Source organism: Schistocerca nitens, chromosome 8 (assembly GCF_023898315.1).
Source record: "Schistocerca nitens isolate TAMUIC-IGC-003100 chromosome 8, iqSchNite1.1, whole genome shotgun sequence".
NCBI classification, from domain to species: domain Eukaryota; kingdom Metazoa; phylum Arthropoda; class Insecta; order Orthoptera; family Acrididae; genus Schistocerca; species Schistocerca nitens.
Window position 1 is genome coordinate 14,611,633 of NC_064621.1, and position 15,231 is coordinate 14,626,863.

At 36.6% G+C, this 15,231-nt stretch overlaps 1 protein-coding gene across 1 annotated transcript in view; it reads right to left on the minus strand.

Moving 5' to 3' along the window:
• The window catches only part of LOC126198608 (protein unc-13 homolog B), a 450,615-nt gene that overhangs the window by 251,628 nt on the left and 183,756 nt on the right, over nucleotides 1-15,231 (minus strand). The window contains exons 8-9 of the mRNA XM_049935061.1: nucleotides 11,387-11,586; nucleotides 5,224-5,374 (exon numbers count right to left, since the gene is read on the minus strand). Coding sequence (XP_049791018.1) covers nucleotides 5,224-5,374; nucleotides 11,387-11,586 — 351 coding nt within the window. The remainder of the gene's footprint in view (nucleotides 1-5,223; nucleotides 5,375-11,386; nucleotides 11,587-15,231) is intronic.

The following is a 15,231-nucleotide window of genomic DNA, read 5'->3' on the forward strand; positions in this document are numbered from 1 at the left end:
CTTTGGGATAAGTACTTGAGATGGTCTTTCCAGCTTAAGTTTTGATCAATATGCATGCCCGAAAACTTTGTGGATTGTACAAACTCTATCTTCTTATCCATTAGTTTTAACTGGAGGTCCATATCTTGAGTTGCTTTGCCATACTGTATATAATTTGTTTTACTTAGATTAAGTGTTAACTCATTAGCATTAAACCAATGTTGAATATGTTTCAGGACTATATCAGTTGTGGTGGTTAATGATTTTTTATTATCACTTATAATTATGCTAGTGTCATCTGCAAACAACATTATTTTGGTAGAAATATTAGGATTTTTTATGTCATTTGTATAAAGCAAGAATAATAAGGGACCAAGAACACTGCCCTGTGGGACACCTATTTCCAATTTCTTTGCATCTGAGACCCACTTGATTTTCTGATTTTTATGTTCTGCGATGATTTCTACTACCTGAGTTCTATCTTGAAGGTAAGATTCAAACCACTGCTTCACAACTCCCCTTACACCTATTGCCTCCATCTTGTTTAACAGAATTTTGTGATTTACTGTATCAAAAGTTTTGGTAAATCTAAGTTAATTCCCACTACACATTTTTTAGTGTCGAGACTCCTGAAAATCTCTTTGGTATGGACAGCTGATTCTGTGCTGTGGCCCGAGCGAAAGGCATGTTGATTGCAGTTTAGAAGTTTGTGAGCATCTAAGTAATTTATGAGTCTGGTTTTCATTAATTTCTCTAGAATTTTTGAAAATGATTGGAGAAGGGATATTGGTCTATAATTTTCTACCTTGTATGGATCTCCTTTTTTTAAACAGAGTTCTAACCTTAGAGATTTTCAACCTCTCAGGAAACACACCTTCGCTGAAAGACAAATTAGCAATATGTACCAGGGGCTTTATAATTTGTTGGGCAACTTTTTTTATTATTGACACAGGCACTTCATCCACACCTGCAGACATTTTTGATTTTAGACTCTTTATCACCTTTAATACTTCATTATCATTTGTGGGAGTTAACAACATACTACTGTCTACTTTTGAGGTTGTTAATTTCACATGTTTAGTAAAGTTTTTACTTAATGACACTGGTACACTTAAAAAGTAATTATTAATGTAATTTGCCAGAGTTTCATCTTTTACTTCAATATTTTCACTATTTTTGAGTACTATTTCCTGATCCTTGAGGCCCTTACCTGATTCCCTTTTCACAATTTCTCAAATAGTTTTTGATTTATTGCCTGATTTTCTTATTAATTTATCATTGCTTAGTAATTTTGCTTTTGCAATTACTTTTCTATATATTTTTTTGTAATTTGTTACATATTCTTTAAACTTGGGGTCAGTCCAACTTTTAAGTCTGTAGTTAAGCATTTTCATGGTCCTGGAGGAATTTCTAATACCTGTTGTGATCCAGGAGTTAGCATGTATTACCCCAAATGTGTTTGTTTTGACAAGTTTCTTAGGAAAACATAAACAGGGAAGAAAAAACATTATATGCAGTGTTTGTGCTAGTTTGTAACAGCACTTCTGCCCATGATTGGTTAGTCAGTGTATTTATGAAGTGACTGCAACTATTTGTGGAGAAGGTTCTTTTGTACATTTGGTATGAACTATTTTTGGTCACAGGGGCTATGGGAAATTTAAGGATAAGTGCACTGTGATCAGATATTCCTAGGTCAACATTTATTACATCTATATCTATGGCATCTGTATTTGTGAAGATATTATCTATGAGACTTTTTGAATATTTTATTATTCTTGTAGGGTTAGTTATATGTGGATACAAATTGAAGCTATGTAAAACATTCAGGAACTGATCTTTGGATGCACCTTCAGTCAATAAGTTGACATTAAAATCTCCACTTATAATTATTGTTGATTTTGTATGATGTAATATTTTGAGCAATGCCTCTAACTTATTTCTAAAAATTTCAGGATCACCACATGGTGATCTGTACACTGACATTATTATTAATTTACTCTTTTGCATATTCAACTGTATTGCTGCAGCCTCAAAATGTTTTTCCTCATTCAAGGATTCAGTTACAGTCATATTTTTAGCCTTTACTCCAGGTTTTACATAAATGCAAACACCACCATATCTTGTTTCCTTCCTGCAAAAATGGCTTACTAATTTGTATGGGGAAATTCAAATATTTTCTATTTAACAACAGGTATGGTGATATATACAACAGGGATGGCTGGACTGTATTCCCACTTGAGATTCCAATCTATTACGACATCACTTCCATTTCTAATACTGGCTAATCTTGGTGGGCAGAGTTATCCTAATAACAGTGGATCAATGTTCTCCCTGGGTTGTCCTGCTGGAACCTTTGTGCCCAAAACTATTATAGCTCTTGCACCAAGGTCACTGGGGTGTCTCACAAACTTTACTGCTCATCCATCACAATGTGAACTAGCCAGGAATAGACCATCAGGTCAAACACCTTATCAGCAAGTGGTACCAGTGTGAATAACAGCAAGTGGCTCCCTGCTAAACATTCTCAATCTGGCCAATGCACCCACACCCGCTGGAACAGGTTCATGTCGACTTCGCATGCCCCTTCCTGGATACTACCTGGCTGATAGTCCTAAATGTGTACTCCAACTTTCTGTATGTGGTCAGCTGTCGGTCAATGAGTGCAAAGGCTGCCATCACAGTGCTCAGCAGAATTTTCGGTACTGCAGGACTTCCTCTGGTGTTGGATATGGACTACAATTTTGTTCTCGGGTTTTCAGCGAGTTCTGTGCTGAAGTGGCATCAACACCTGTTGTCTCTGCCTTTCCATCCCCAATCAAATGGTGAGGCAAAATATTCATGAAAACTTTTAAAACACATATAAATGAATATGTGAATGACCCTTCTACTGATGGGTTGCTACAATGTTTTTTTTTTTTTTTTTTTTTATTTCCTACATATTGATGCCAATAGGGGAGAAGAACCTGGCAAAAATCTTCCATGGCCATCAACTCTGCGTGCTCCTCCATCCCTCACTGCCAGTGCCTGTGATACTGTCTGCAGTGCTAACTCCATGCTTCACACCAGGCACCTGTGTATGGGTGCAAGGCTTCAGATGCCAAGATAAGTGGATTCCAGCAGTCAACCGGTAGCACCAGGGGTGTCACATGTTCACTCTAACCATGGGGGACTGGATGGTGACACGCCATGAAAATCATCTCTGCCTGCAACAGACGACACATCAGCCATCATTTACATTGTGGTGATACCACCTTTTGGTTGTCTTCCACCAGAGCTTCAGCTATCTCTCCTCCTGCTCTTCAGCTGCTCCTGCATTCTGTTTCTGAGACCTGTTAGCTAGTTCCAGTGATTCTCTCATCTCCCTCAGTTTATAGGCTGCCCAAGATGGATCAGATCAAACTGCTGCACCAGCCCTGACTACCCCACCCCCACCACAGCAGCTCCCTTCTGTGCCAGAGCCCAGTGTGGATGTGGATACCTACGACATGCCATATATGTATGATATCGAAGCCCGCAATCAGTTTGCTTTTGTTCATTGTGCTATTTACTATAATGACTAGAATTGTACTGTACCTGTCTTGCCACGTGGCTATGAAATACATTAAAGCTGCTGTGAACTATTGTCCTGTGAGGTCACTAAATATTCTTCATCTGGAGGTGTCATCTTGTGCTTTCTTCTGTTGTGAGTTTCAGAACTTAAGTACTACCATTCATTTTAGAAATCTCATCTCACAATTCTTTCTGTAAACATTCTATAAGCACTGGTTGAGTCCTGCAAATTACTTCTTTTCTTTTATAATCTTGAAGTAACAGGTCATCATTTTTTAAAAATCTGTCTATCCTGGTCAGATGAACTCTACACTAGCAATTTGTATCTACATTACTGAAGTGAGTTGGTTCTAAAAACAAATTGTCAATGGCAGTTGCAATATGTGCTTGTACCCTTGTTGGGAATCCAAAAGTGGTCATAAAAAATCCAAGTGTCCTCAATCAATACTTACATCAGCAAATCAATTTTAGTGTCCACAAATAGTTAGTTTTTGTTGTTGTTAAATATACATAATCTTTCTCAACTACTTTTTGAATCTTAAGGGGGGTAGGACGTGAAACGGGCCGACTTGGAGCAGGAGAGGCACCACAGGACATTTTAATTTACACTGTCTATACTTTTACAAATAAATTCATAAAACTTTGTTAGCATGACCAGGAAGGATTCAGGATTCACAATCATAGCAGAGAAAGTTCAAACACATAACAAAACAAATTTTTTTACATGTGAAATTTCATCATTTTTTCACTTAGTATTGGCTGCATTTGTTGCTGTAGGTACTCTTTTCTTCTTAAGTACGAGAGATTCTTCGATGAATTTTGCACAGCATACACACCATACTTACAGGTGTATGGAACTCTAGAATTTATCAAATCTGTTAAAAACTGTAATAAAAATTGAGATAATTAACTATAAAAATCGAGTTTTCTCTAAACATAAAGTTTAAAATGTAACAGCCCATTCATTTTTTCATAGATTAAATAAAGTCTAGAGTTTCATACACCTGTAAGTATGGTTTGTAAGCTGTGCAAAATTCATCGAAGAATCTCTCTTACGTATGAAGAAAAGTGTACCTATGGCAACAAATTCAGCCACCAGTAAGTGAAAAAAACTCATGAAATTTCACATTTAAAAAATATTATTTTTTCGTGTTTTTGAACTTCCACTGCTATGAGAGTGAATTCTGAATCCTTTCTGGTCATGCTGACAAAGTTTTATGAATTTATTTGTAAAAGTATAGACAGTGCAAATTAAAATGTCCTGTGGTGCCTCTCCTTCTCGAAGTCGGCCCGTTTGACATCCTACCCCCCTTAAAATATTGACTGCTGGTTGCCTGTAAAGTGTCATTACATCCTCTATTCTGGTACAGCATTCAAAGTGCTGTTTGAAACAGTATTCATTAATCTTTAAGTCTAACATTAGTTTGTGTACAACACGATCTTCCTATTTGATTCGTGCAATTTCCATTTTATGTTCAGATAAAGCTGCAACAATGTATACCTTAGCTCAAGAGTGAAATACATTAAACTTTTTATTTCTCCTGTCTCCATTACTTCAGTGTGCTGAAGCATTCACATTCAGCAGTGTATTTTATTGTTAGTTCAGGCCTATTATTATTATTATTATTATTGATGTTGTTGTTGTTGTAATCTGATAAAGTTGTGGAATATCTCAGTATATCATTCACTACTCACCCCAAAGTTTGACGCTGCAAAGCGATCACTTGCTGATACAGCAGAAGATGCTGTAGTGTGTGCGTAATATGCATTAATGTTGGCAAGAAGAGTACTCATCACAGCAGGCACTCCAGGGCACAGGTACTTTGTTGATAAGCAATGAAAGTGCCTGAAATTTGACATTGTAAGTCATTATTCAAATAAGTCACACTGAATGTTGTATAGGCACACTGATAAATCACATTTTACTGTTATGACTGCATTACATTTCAAAATAAATTACTGGTCAGCAGAAAATTTTTAAGTGACAAAGCACACATACAGCCATAACAATGAACCTAAACAGTAAAATACACGTTACTTCCTGACAGTAGAGAACCATCATAATAAATCACAACCTGTAAATGAATTATTCATTAAACTTTTAGATAACCAACATAATAAATAAAAACAGAGGGAATTTGTACTAAAACCTGTGAATGAATTATTAATTAAAATTTATTAAATCATACAAACTACACAATACGGCATGTTACTTTGGTCATGTTTTAGGTTATGAATGGTTTTTTAATAGCTGAGCTGTCTGATATATAGGAAATGTATCCTACATATAATTTTAGACCTAATTTTATTCAATGTATTTTTAATTTAATTGGGAATTTGGGTGGTTACTGTAGTGTAAATACACAAAGAGACTATAAGGGAACAGGGCATGAGTTCTCACTTGTAAACAAGCTAGACATAAAGCTTGCAAGATAAAGAAATGAAGATTTGTTCTTCACATCTCCTTATCTGTACTGTTCTTCCTACTGGAGTGACTTTACCTTCCCTGCTCCAGCACTACACAGCCTTCTAGTCCACCAACACACCACAGTCTTTTTCCTCCTCCTCAACTTATCTCCTTTTTCCTATCCCTCCCACACCATTTAACCTCCTGACTGCAACCAACTGCCCTACGATGTCCCCATCATGTCCCTGTATGTTCTCACAAGCAGCAGTTTACCATCCCCCCACTACCCTTCTTTCTGTCATCTCTCCCAGCCACAGCCTCCTCCTTACCACCACCACACAAGATTGCTTCTCCCATCATGTGCAGCTGCTCACAGTCTGGCCTCAGTGGCCAGAACAGGGGTCATGTGTGTGTGAGCTATGCTTGAGTGAATGTGTATGTGCTGTCTACTTTAGAAGAAGGCTTTTGGCTGAAACCTGACATGTTTAGCAGTCTCTTCGTTGTGCTAGTCTCCAATTTATCTCCTTTACATGGTGAGTAGCAGTCTATCCTTTTTTATAATACTAGGTGTCAGATTCTTCATTTGAGTTTTCACACTCTGTTTCAGCAAAAAATGTTCTTAACTGCAATAACAAACTTTGTTATCTATACAGTATCATAACAGTCAACTTACCATTCTCACACTGAGTAAAAAGAATAAAGTCTGTAGGAAAGCTAAAATTACAACCACATTTGAAACAGACAAACATCAAAAACTAACACATTACAAAGCAGTTTAAATAACAACAGCACTAAATCTAGTTTGAGAATGTTACCATTTTAAAAATTTCTTGAATATCCAGGAACATGCTAGATGGAGTACCCATAATACACATCAATTCTTGTCAAACATGATGGATTAAGTGATTATTGAAATATGAAATATTTTAATTGTATTGTAAATCAGAATTGTAAAACAGCCTGATTTGTAATATTATCAACATCAGAATTCTGTTCTGTTTGGATTTTTACACTGTTAATTAAATAAACAACATCTAAGAAGCCACATTCTGAGGAAAACTAACTTTGAAATGTACATCTAAGGAGCAAGTTTCAAAATAAATAAACACATGATATTCCCATAAATTAAGAGTCACTACTTGCATATAGAATTTGTTCATGAAAATTATTAATGTTTGATCTGTTTTTATTGTGAATATTGTCTCTATTTATTGTTTGAACAAGAAGGTCACAATGTAATCAACCATTTGAAACTGTAAGTAATTCCACTATTTTGGAATCTTTTGATGTGAAATGACACATACTGTCTTGATACGATTATGGGCAGATGTATTTGCAATGTCTATTAAAGTATTACACAACAGTAGTAATGATCATTCATTGTGCTGTTACACTGTGTTCCAGTTAATCTACCAACAAAATAAAAGTATCTCTGCCACTGGATTACATGGCCAACACTATTATTTCAAATGTAATAGAAACTATAATGCTAGTACTGTCCAGAACTGAAAATGATCATGGGACACTCAACAATGCGTTTTCAGTGCCTGTGAGACTGTCATGACAAAAAGTAAGTACATTATCCTTTGAAATCATTTTACTCTTCTTACAATTTATGTGTTTGTTGTGCTAATGTCATGAGATGCATGATAGCAGCCACAGAGTCCAGCTGAGAATTGAGAGTGACTTCAACTGGTGGCTTGCCACAGGCTTTTTATTGTACAATAAATAGGTTTCATTTTCTGCTACAAAGGATTTAAAAATGCACTCATAATTCCAGCCTCCCATGCTTCAGAACAAAACTTCTTCAAAAACTTTCTCAAACTCATCAAACGTCAAACATTGACATTTGAGTTGGCTAACCCAAATTAATGCTTCTCCCTCAAGAAATCTGTTTACAAACTTAATTTTTAAATCATTATCTATTTCAGGAAGTAAATTATCTTTGCAGTGTTGCTCCCAGGGGAAAATTTTCACAGGCATATTAGACAAGTTATTACACCCAACATTAAAGAATCATTTTGAGCAAGACCGTTTTTGTGATGGCTATACTTGTTTTTGCACACGAATAAAATTTGCATGTGAAGTGGCTGCATTACTGTTACATTGTTATCTTTCTCAGATACATCTTTCTTTATGCTCTCAATTTTATCATTCAAAGAATTAATATAATCAGTGTTTTGCTTATTGACAGTTTAAATTTCACATCTGCACTTAGCTTCTACGATAGAAACTTCATCCCTGCACCAGTGACTCAACTTCAATTACTTTCAGTTCTACACCTCCCAGTCTGGAGACTGTGTTGATAACTTTTCTCCTACCTTATGCATTCTTTTGCTCAACTTTTCTGCTTTATCACATATAGCTGTCACTTGGCCACTTATCTCATTTTTCACCTCATCAGTCTGAGTACTCAGTTAGTTTTTCATTTCCAAGAATGAGTTTGAAATCAACTTATCCAAACAACTAAATTCTTTTGAAATCTTGTCTTTTGACTTTACATTCCTTTTCTCTACACCTGAGACATCGTTGTCTATTTCCAAAATTCCTTTTGAAAGCTTAGCACCCACTTGATCAATTTCTTTCGAAATTTTAACATCTGTTTTGGAGATTTTTTGAACTCTGGATTGAACCACTTTTCCAGTTTGCTTCAAAACCCTAGCAAAACATTGCTTGCACTATGATCTTGTCCTGCTTGTTCTAGACCATCCTGATCTAGTCCTCCTTGTGCTAGACCTGACTGATCAAATGCCACCATGTTTACAGCTGTTTGAACTAGTCCTACCCCATTCTCCTCCACTGATTCTTGCTCAATGTGTTCCACTGACTCTGGTAAATAGGCCAAGTCAAAATATTTCACTAACACCACTATCAGAAAACTGTAAAGTAAATGTATATAATTGTCAGCAATATTTCCCACACTTCCACAAAACACAACAAAACACTGAAATGTAATGAACTGCATAAACATTTTTATCTCGTGTCACACATAAATCAGATGTTCAGAGTTCAGCCTTCTAGATATGTCAATCAAATTTTCAAAATTGCCACCCTCACCTGTAATCAAAGTTGTTAAAAGTGATGGAGAGTCCAACAGGTTCTAGTTTACGCAAAAGGTTATTTAAAACTCCTCTGCAACAGTCAACAGACCCCATTATTTACTGTACATTGAAATCATGCAATACAATACTCGTTGAAATGCCACTCGCAGTTCTCAGCTAGAATCCATGGTTGCTATCACACATTGTATAATATTAGGGCAATGGACTCCTAATTTCTGAGAAGAGCTAGTGCTGGCATCATATGTTCTATTACATCTGAAATATAATTCCATTGCAGAGATACTTTTATTTCATTGGTAGATAACAGCTACACAATGTAAGATGACATTGCAAGATCATCGTTACTATTGTCTAGTACTTTAACAGACTTTGCAAATATGTCTCCTCATAATCATATCAAAATAATGTGTGTCATTCCATGTCAAGAGATTCCAAAATGTTGGAATTACTTCCAGTTTCAAATGGCTGATTATGTTTTGACCTTCCTACTCAGATAATAAATAGAGAACAATAATTACAATAAAAACATGTCAAACATTAAAGGCTTTCATGAACAAATTCTATATTCAAGTAGTGGCCATTATTTATGCAAATATCATGTTTTAGTTTCTGTAGTTAATACTACAGTACTTTGAACGTAGTTGTTGTTTTGAAGCTTGCTCAACAAATGTACATTTTAAAGTCAGTTTTCCTCAGAATGTGACTTTTTACATGTCATTTATTTAATTAACAGTGTAAAAATTAAAACAGAATTTTGATGTTAACAAGATTACATATGAAGAGTGTTCAGCAATTCCGAATTATGATACAATTAAAATATTTCTTAATTTGATCAAAACTCAGTCCAATGTGTTTGACAAGATTTGAAGAGTATTCACCATATTTCATCTCCTAAGTTTTCTGATGAGCTGTAAGTTCTTAAAAATGTAATTACTCTTTGCAATAAAGAAATTTGCAAGTTATGTGTCTCATTAATTTGCATTTTGTTAATATCCTGTAATAATCAAGGTGGCTTTTTAGTTTCTTACAAACATTATGGTCATTCGGAAACTAGGCTGGGTACTATTGTTATTTAAATTGATTTGCAATATATTAGTGTTTGATATTTACATATTTCAAACATAGCTGTACTATTAATAACACTAATGATTTCATGTGACTCAATGGCCTGGTGCAAATCTTTCTACTGGATGCCACATTGACGCTTTGCATGTCCCTAAGCTACCCAGTTATACAACCAGGAAGGGGCACCTACACTTCAGTGTGGAATGTGAGCCTTGTGTTGTTTCTGGCAACTCCTCATATCATGGAAATGCGAATTCTAGGTTAAACTGAAGACCAAAAAATTCATGATCCAACTGAGGCTCGAACCCAAGACCTCTCAGTTTCTAGGCACATTCTTTATGAAGCAGAGTGTGAACCTCAAGCTATAACATAAGACTATAAAGTGACTGTGATGATATTGTATACGTAAAGGTATGACAAGATGGTATATCAAAGTTCATTGTTACAATTGAGAGCACAATTTGCTGAAACAGAGCACAGAAACTTCCAGTGAAGAGTCCGAAATCTGGTAACATGATCAACATCCTGTCTAAAATGTTATAAGGTAACCAACCATACATGCCCCATTCCAGTAACTTGAATTGTTTTCTTGTGCCTTGTTTCTCTTTAGGGAGCAGAGTGTGAACCTCAAGCAGACAATGGAAGGAAGCCAGACCTCACTGATGGTGGCACGAAACAGTTTAACACCGAAAGTAATCCAGAAAGGTTCCTGTAAACTGTAGCAATATATCAAGTGCTCTTTCAACTCCACAGATGTATAATTTGGAGTAGATGGAGTGCATGGCATTTTAGGGAATCTACTTTATTGGGTATGAACTGTGCAGGATGGGCCTTGAGTGGGAGCAATATGAGCACATGAGCAGGTTTGTGAACTGATAGGTCAATTCGTGGTAGAATTCTGGTGCAGTAAAAGAGCACAATGTGTATTGGACAGACAACTAACACATTTCAGCTTTAAAGATACAGTTTCAGATGAACAGATCCAATTACATACAGAAAGCTCTGAATTTTGTTGACGAGGTCACTGCACACATAAAGAATGCTAGTGGCTGATACATTAACCATTATCAAAATTTAAAGTACAGATGGTTTTATCTTTTTTATGTAGGTATCCAACTGTTTCTTATTTTATCTTTTTCCCCATATGTTAATAGTGCACGCCATTTTTATTATAATGACAACAGTATTACTAACATTTGTAACAAAATCTTGTTATACATTTGAGGTTTTGAAGAGATCTTAGCCTGAAACTGTTATTAAATCATCGAAGGCAATGTACACAAGCTACACATATGTGTTATACAAGAACCGTATGTATACTAACGTCATAGCTTGATATATTGATTCAATGCCATATCTCATGGCAAATTCATCAACAATTTCTTCTGCTGCTTCATCAAAGTACACTTTCCAAGCATCATCTCCTTTTGCTGTTGGTAATTTGACCATTCCACTGTTCTCTTCACATAGAGAATGGAACAAGTTTTCATGAAGACATGTATACTGTACATGATAAGGTGCGACCTGAAACAGAGTTAAATAATTAAAAGTCTGATGCTCCCAGCTGAGTACACATGGTGAAAGCTACAATGTTTTGTTTTATCTTTGACTTGAGCATAGCTGCTCAAAATTCTGACTTTTGCTTTTTTGCAATGTAATTTAAGGATTTAGCAACTGTTCATTCTGATGAAGACACCCCTAGTAGAACCAGTTGGCTGTTTAATCTTATACTGAAACTAATATACAGTTGCCAAATAACAGCCATGCTCAAAACTGCAAATAATTAATGTTATGTCCTGAATTGGATATATTAACAATATAATAGAAAATTAAATGAATTTTTGGCACAAACAAGGTGGATTGATTCAGTATCTATGAGCTTGTTAAAATATGGGAATTTACTTAGCTGACAAAACAATATGTTTAATAATGTCAAAGAAAACATTTTGCTAAAACTGACACAGCACTACTCTGAAAATATCATATAAAATTTCTGAACCTTAAAAATAGTTTCCTGGATACAGAATAGAATGAAAAATCCGAAGATATGACGGAGAATCATATATAAACAACATTTTTGTTCCTGAGCATCAACAGCTGGTAGAACCAGACCAACACATCAAGTACTGTTGGGTGGGGCTGTTGGGAGTGAAAAGAGCCATCTGTTACATACTTCCAACAGCTTCAACAGCTTCACAACTAAAGCTCATGATGATGGAGCAACATCTACATCACTCCAATGAACAACACATAATTATAAAATTTCTTGCTCATGAAGGAGCACAAGTAACAGCAGTTTTCCAGAGACTGACTGCAAAGTTTGATCATCAAATATTATCAAGGGCATATGTTTGTGCAGCATAAAGAATTCAAGGAATGGTGGGAAGATGTGGAAAACCGGTAACATGATCATCGTCCTTGGATCAGCATTCAGAGGACAACATTTGTGCAAGTGGAGACATTCCTGAAGGTGATCGATGGGCAAGAGTGTCGGATATTGCAGAAAAGTTAGGAATAACTTATGGGAGCTGTCAAGTGATAATCACAAATGACCTATATTTCCACAAAGTGTGTTTCAGATGGGTCAGTCGTCTTTTGACAGGAAATGAAAAGGTGAGATGTTTGGGGGTCTGTCAGAGGCTTACAGTAAGGTTTGCGAAAGAAGGTGATGCATTTTTGAGTCAGATCATCACCTGTAATGAAACATAGGTCCACCACTGCTCTCCTGAATCTAAACAAGCCAGTAAGGAGTGGTGGAGAAAGGGGAGGGAGTCCTAGTGAAGGCAAGCCAAGACTCGACTGTCACCTCGAAAAGTTCTTTCAACCATTTTTTTCGACTTGGGTGGGGAGGGGGGGGGGCAGAGGGAGGAGGGGGGGGCAGTCTGCTTGCTGATTTTTTGCATGAACAATGCACAATCAATGTTGTATACTACTGTGGGCTATTGAAGGAAGTGAGGGAGACACATCATTACAAAAGACGGGACCAACTAACCCAACAGGTCATCCTCCAAGGTGACAATGCCTGGAGCCATATTGGAAAGCTATCCAAACTACAGGAAATGCTCTGGACTCAACTTGATCATCCACCTTACAGCCTGAACCTATCGCCCTGAGGTTTCCCTTTGTTCGGGTAGCTTAAAGAAACTCTTGGTGAGCACTGATATGAAGATGATGAGGGCATGGAGAGTTTTGCACACAACTGGCTCCTAAAGTGACCAGCTTCATTATAGGATGCCGCAATGATAAAAACTTCCTTCTTTCTGAAAAAAAATGTGTTTATAAATTGGGAATTATGTGGAAAAAATAAACTGTAACTGCCTTGTGTCTTTGAATAAATTATTTTTTTAAAAAGAAATAACGTCCCATTTATATTTTATTCGCCCTCATATATCTGAATAGTTGCAGGTGAATATTGCAACAAAATGCCAAGGCAAGGGTTACATACAGCAATACAGTGCAACCACATACTTAAAAACACTGTAGTGCAGCAATGCGTGCCATGAAAATTGACAACAACATCCTTGTGGACAAAATGAAGTTGTTGTTGTCATCTTCAGTCCTGAGACTGGTTTCATGCAGCTCTCCATGCTACTCTATCCTGTGCAAGGTTCTTCATCTCCCAGTAACTACTGCAAACTACATCTTTCTGAATCTGCTTAGTGTTTTCATCTCTTGGTCTCCCTCTATGATTTTTACCCTCCATGCTGCCCTCCAATACTAAATTGGTGATCCCTTGATGCCTCAGAACATGTCCTACCAACTGATCCCTTCTTCTAGTCAAGTTGTGCCACAAATTTCTCTTCTCCCCAATCATATTCCATACCTCCTCATTAGTTATGTGATGTACCCATCTAATCTTCAGCATTCTTCTGTAGCACCACATTTCGAAAGCTTCTATTCTCTTCTTGTCCAAACTACTTATTGTCCATGTTTCACTTCCATACATGGATACACTCCATACAAATACTTTCAGAAACGACTTCCTGACACTTAAATCTATACTCGATGTTAACAAATTTCTCTTCTTCAGAAACGCTTTCCTTGCCATTGCCAGTCTACATTTTATATCCTCTCTACTTCGACCATCATCAGTTATTTTGCTCCCCAAATACTTTAAGTGTCTCATTTCCTAATCTAATTCCTCAGCATCACCCGACCTAATTCGACAACATTCCATTATCCTCATTATGCTTTTGTTCATGTTCATCTTATATCCTTCTTTCAAGACATTGTCCATTCCATTCAACTGCTCTTTCAAGTCCTTTGCTGTCTCTAACATAATTACAATGTCATCGGCAAACCTCAAAGTTTTTATTTCTTCTCCATGGATTTTAATACCTACTCCGAATTTTTCTTTTGTTTCCTTCACTGCTTGCTCAATATACAGATTGAACAACATCGGGGAGAGGCTACAACCCTGTCTCACTCCCTTCTCAACCACTGCTTCCCTTTCGTGTCCCTCGACTCTTATAACTGCCATCTCGTTTCTGTACAAATTGTAAATAGCCATTCGCTCCCTGTATTTTACCCCTGTATTTTACTTCAGAATTGGAAAGAGAGTGTTCCAGTCAACATTGTCAAAAGCTTTCTCTAAGTCTACAAATGCTACAAACATAGGTTTGTCTTTCCTTAATCTAGCTTCTAAGATAAGTCATAGGGTCAGTATTGACTCATATGTTCCAATATTTCTACGGAATCCTAACTGATCTTCCCCGAGGTCAGTTTCTACTAGTTTTTCCATTTGTCTGTAAAGAATTCGCGTTAGTATTTTGCAGCTGTGACTTATTAAACTGATAGTTCAGTAATTTTCACATCTGATAACACCTGCTTTCTTTGGGATTGGAATTATTATATTCTTCTTGAAGTCTGAGGGTATTCCGCCTGTCTCATATATCTCGCTCACCAGATGGTAGAGTTTTGTCAGGACTGGATCTCCCAAGGCTGTCAGTAGTTCTAATGGAATGTTGTCTACTCCTGGGACCTTGTTTCGACTCAGGTCTTTCAGTGCTCTGTCAAACCCTTCACGCAGTATCATACCTCCCATTTCATCTTCATCTACATCCTCTACCATTTCCATAATATTGTCCTCAATTACATCGTCCTTGTATAAACCCTCTATATACTCCTTCCACCTTTCTGCTTTCCCTTCTTTCCTTCGGACTGGGTTTC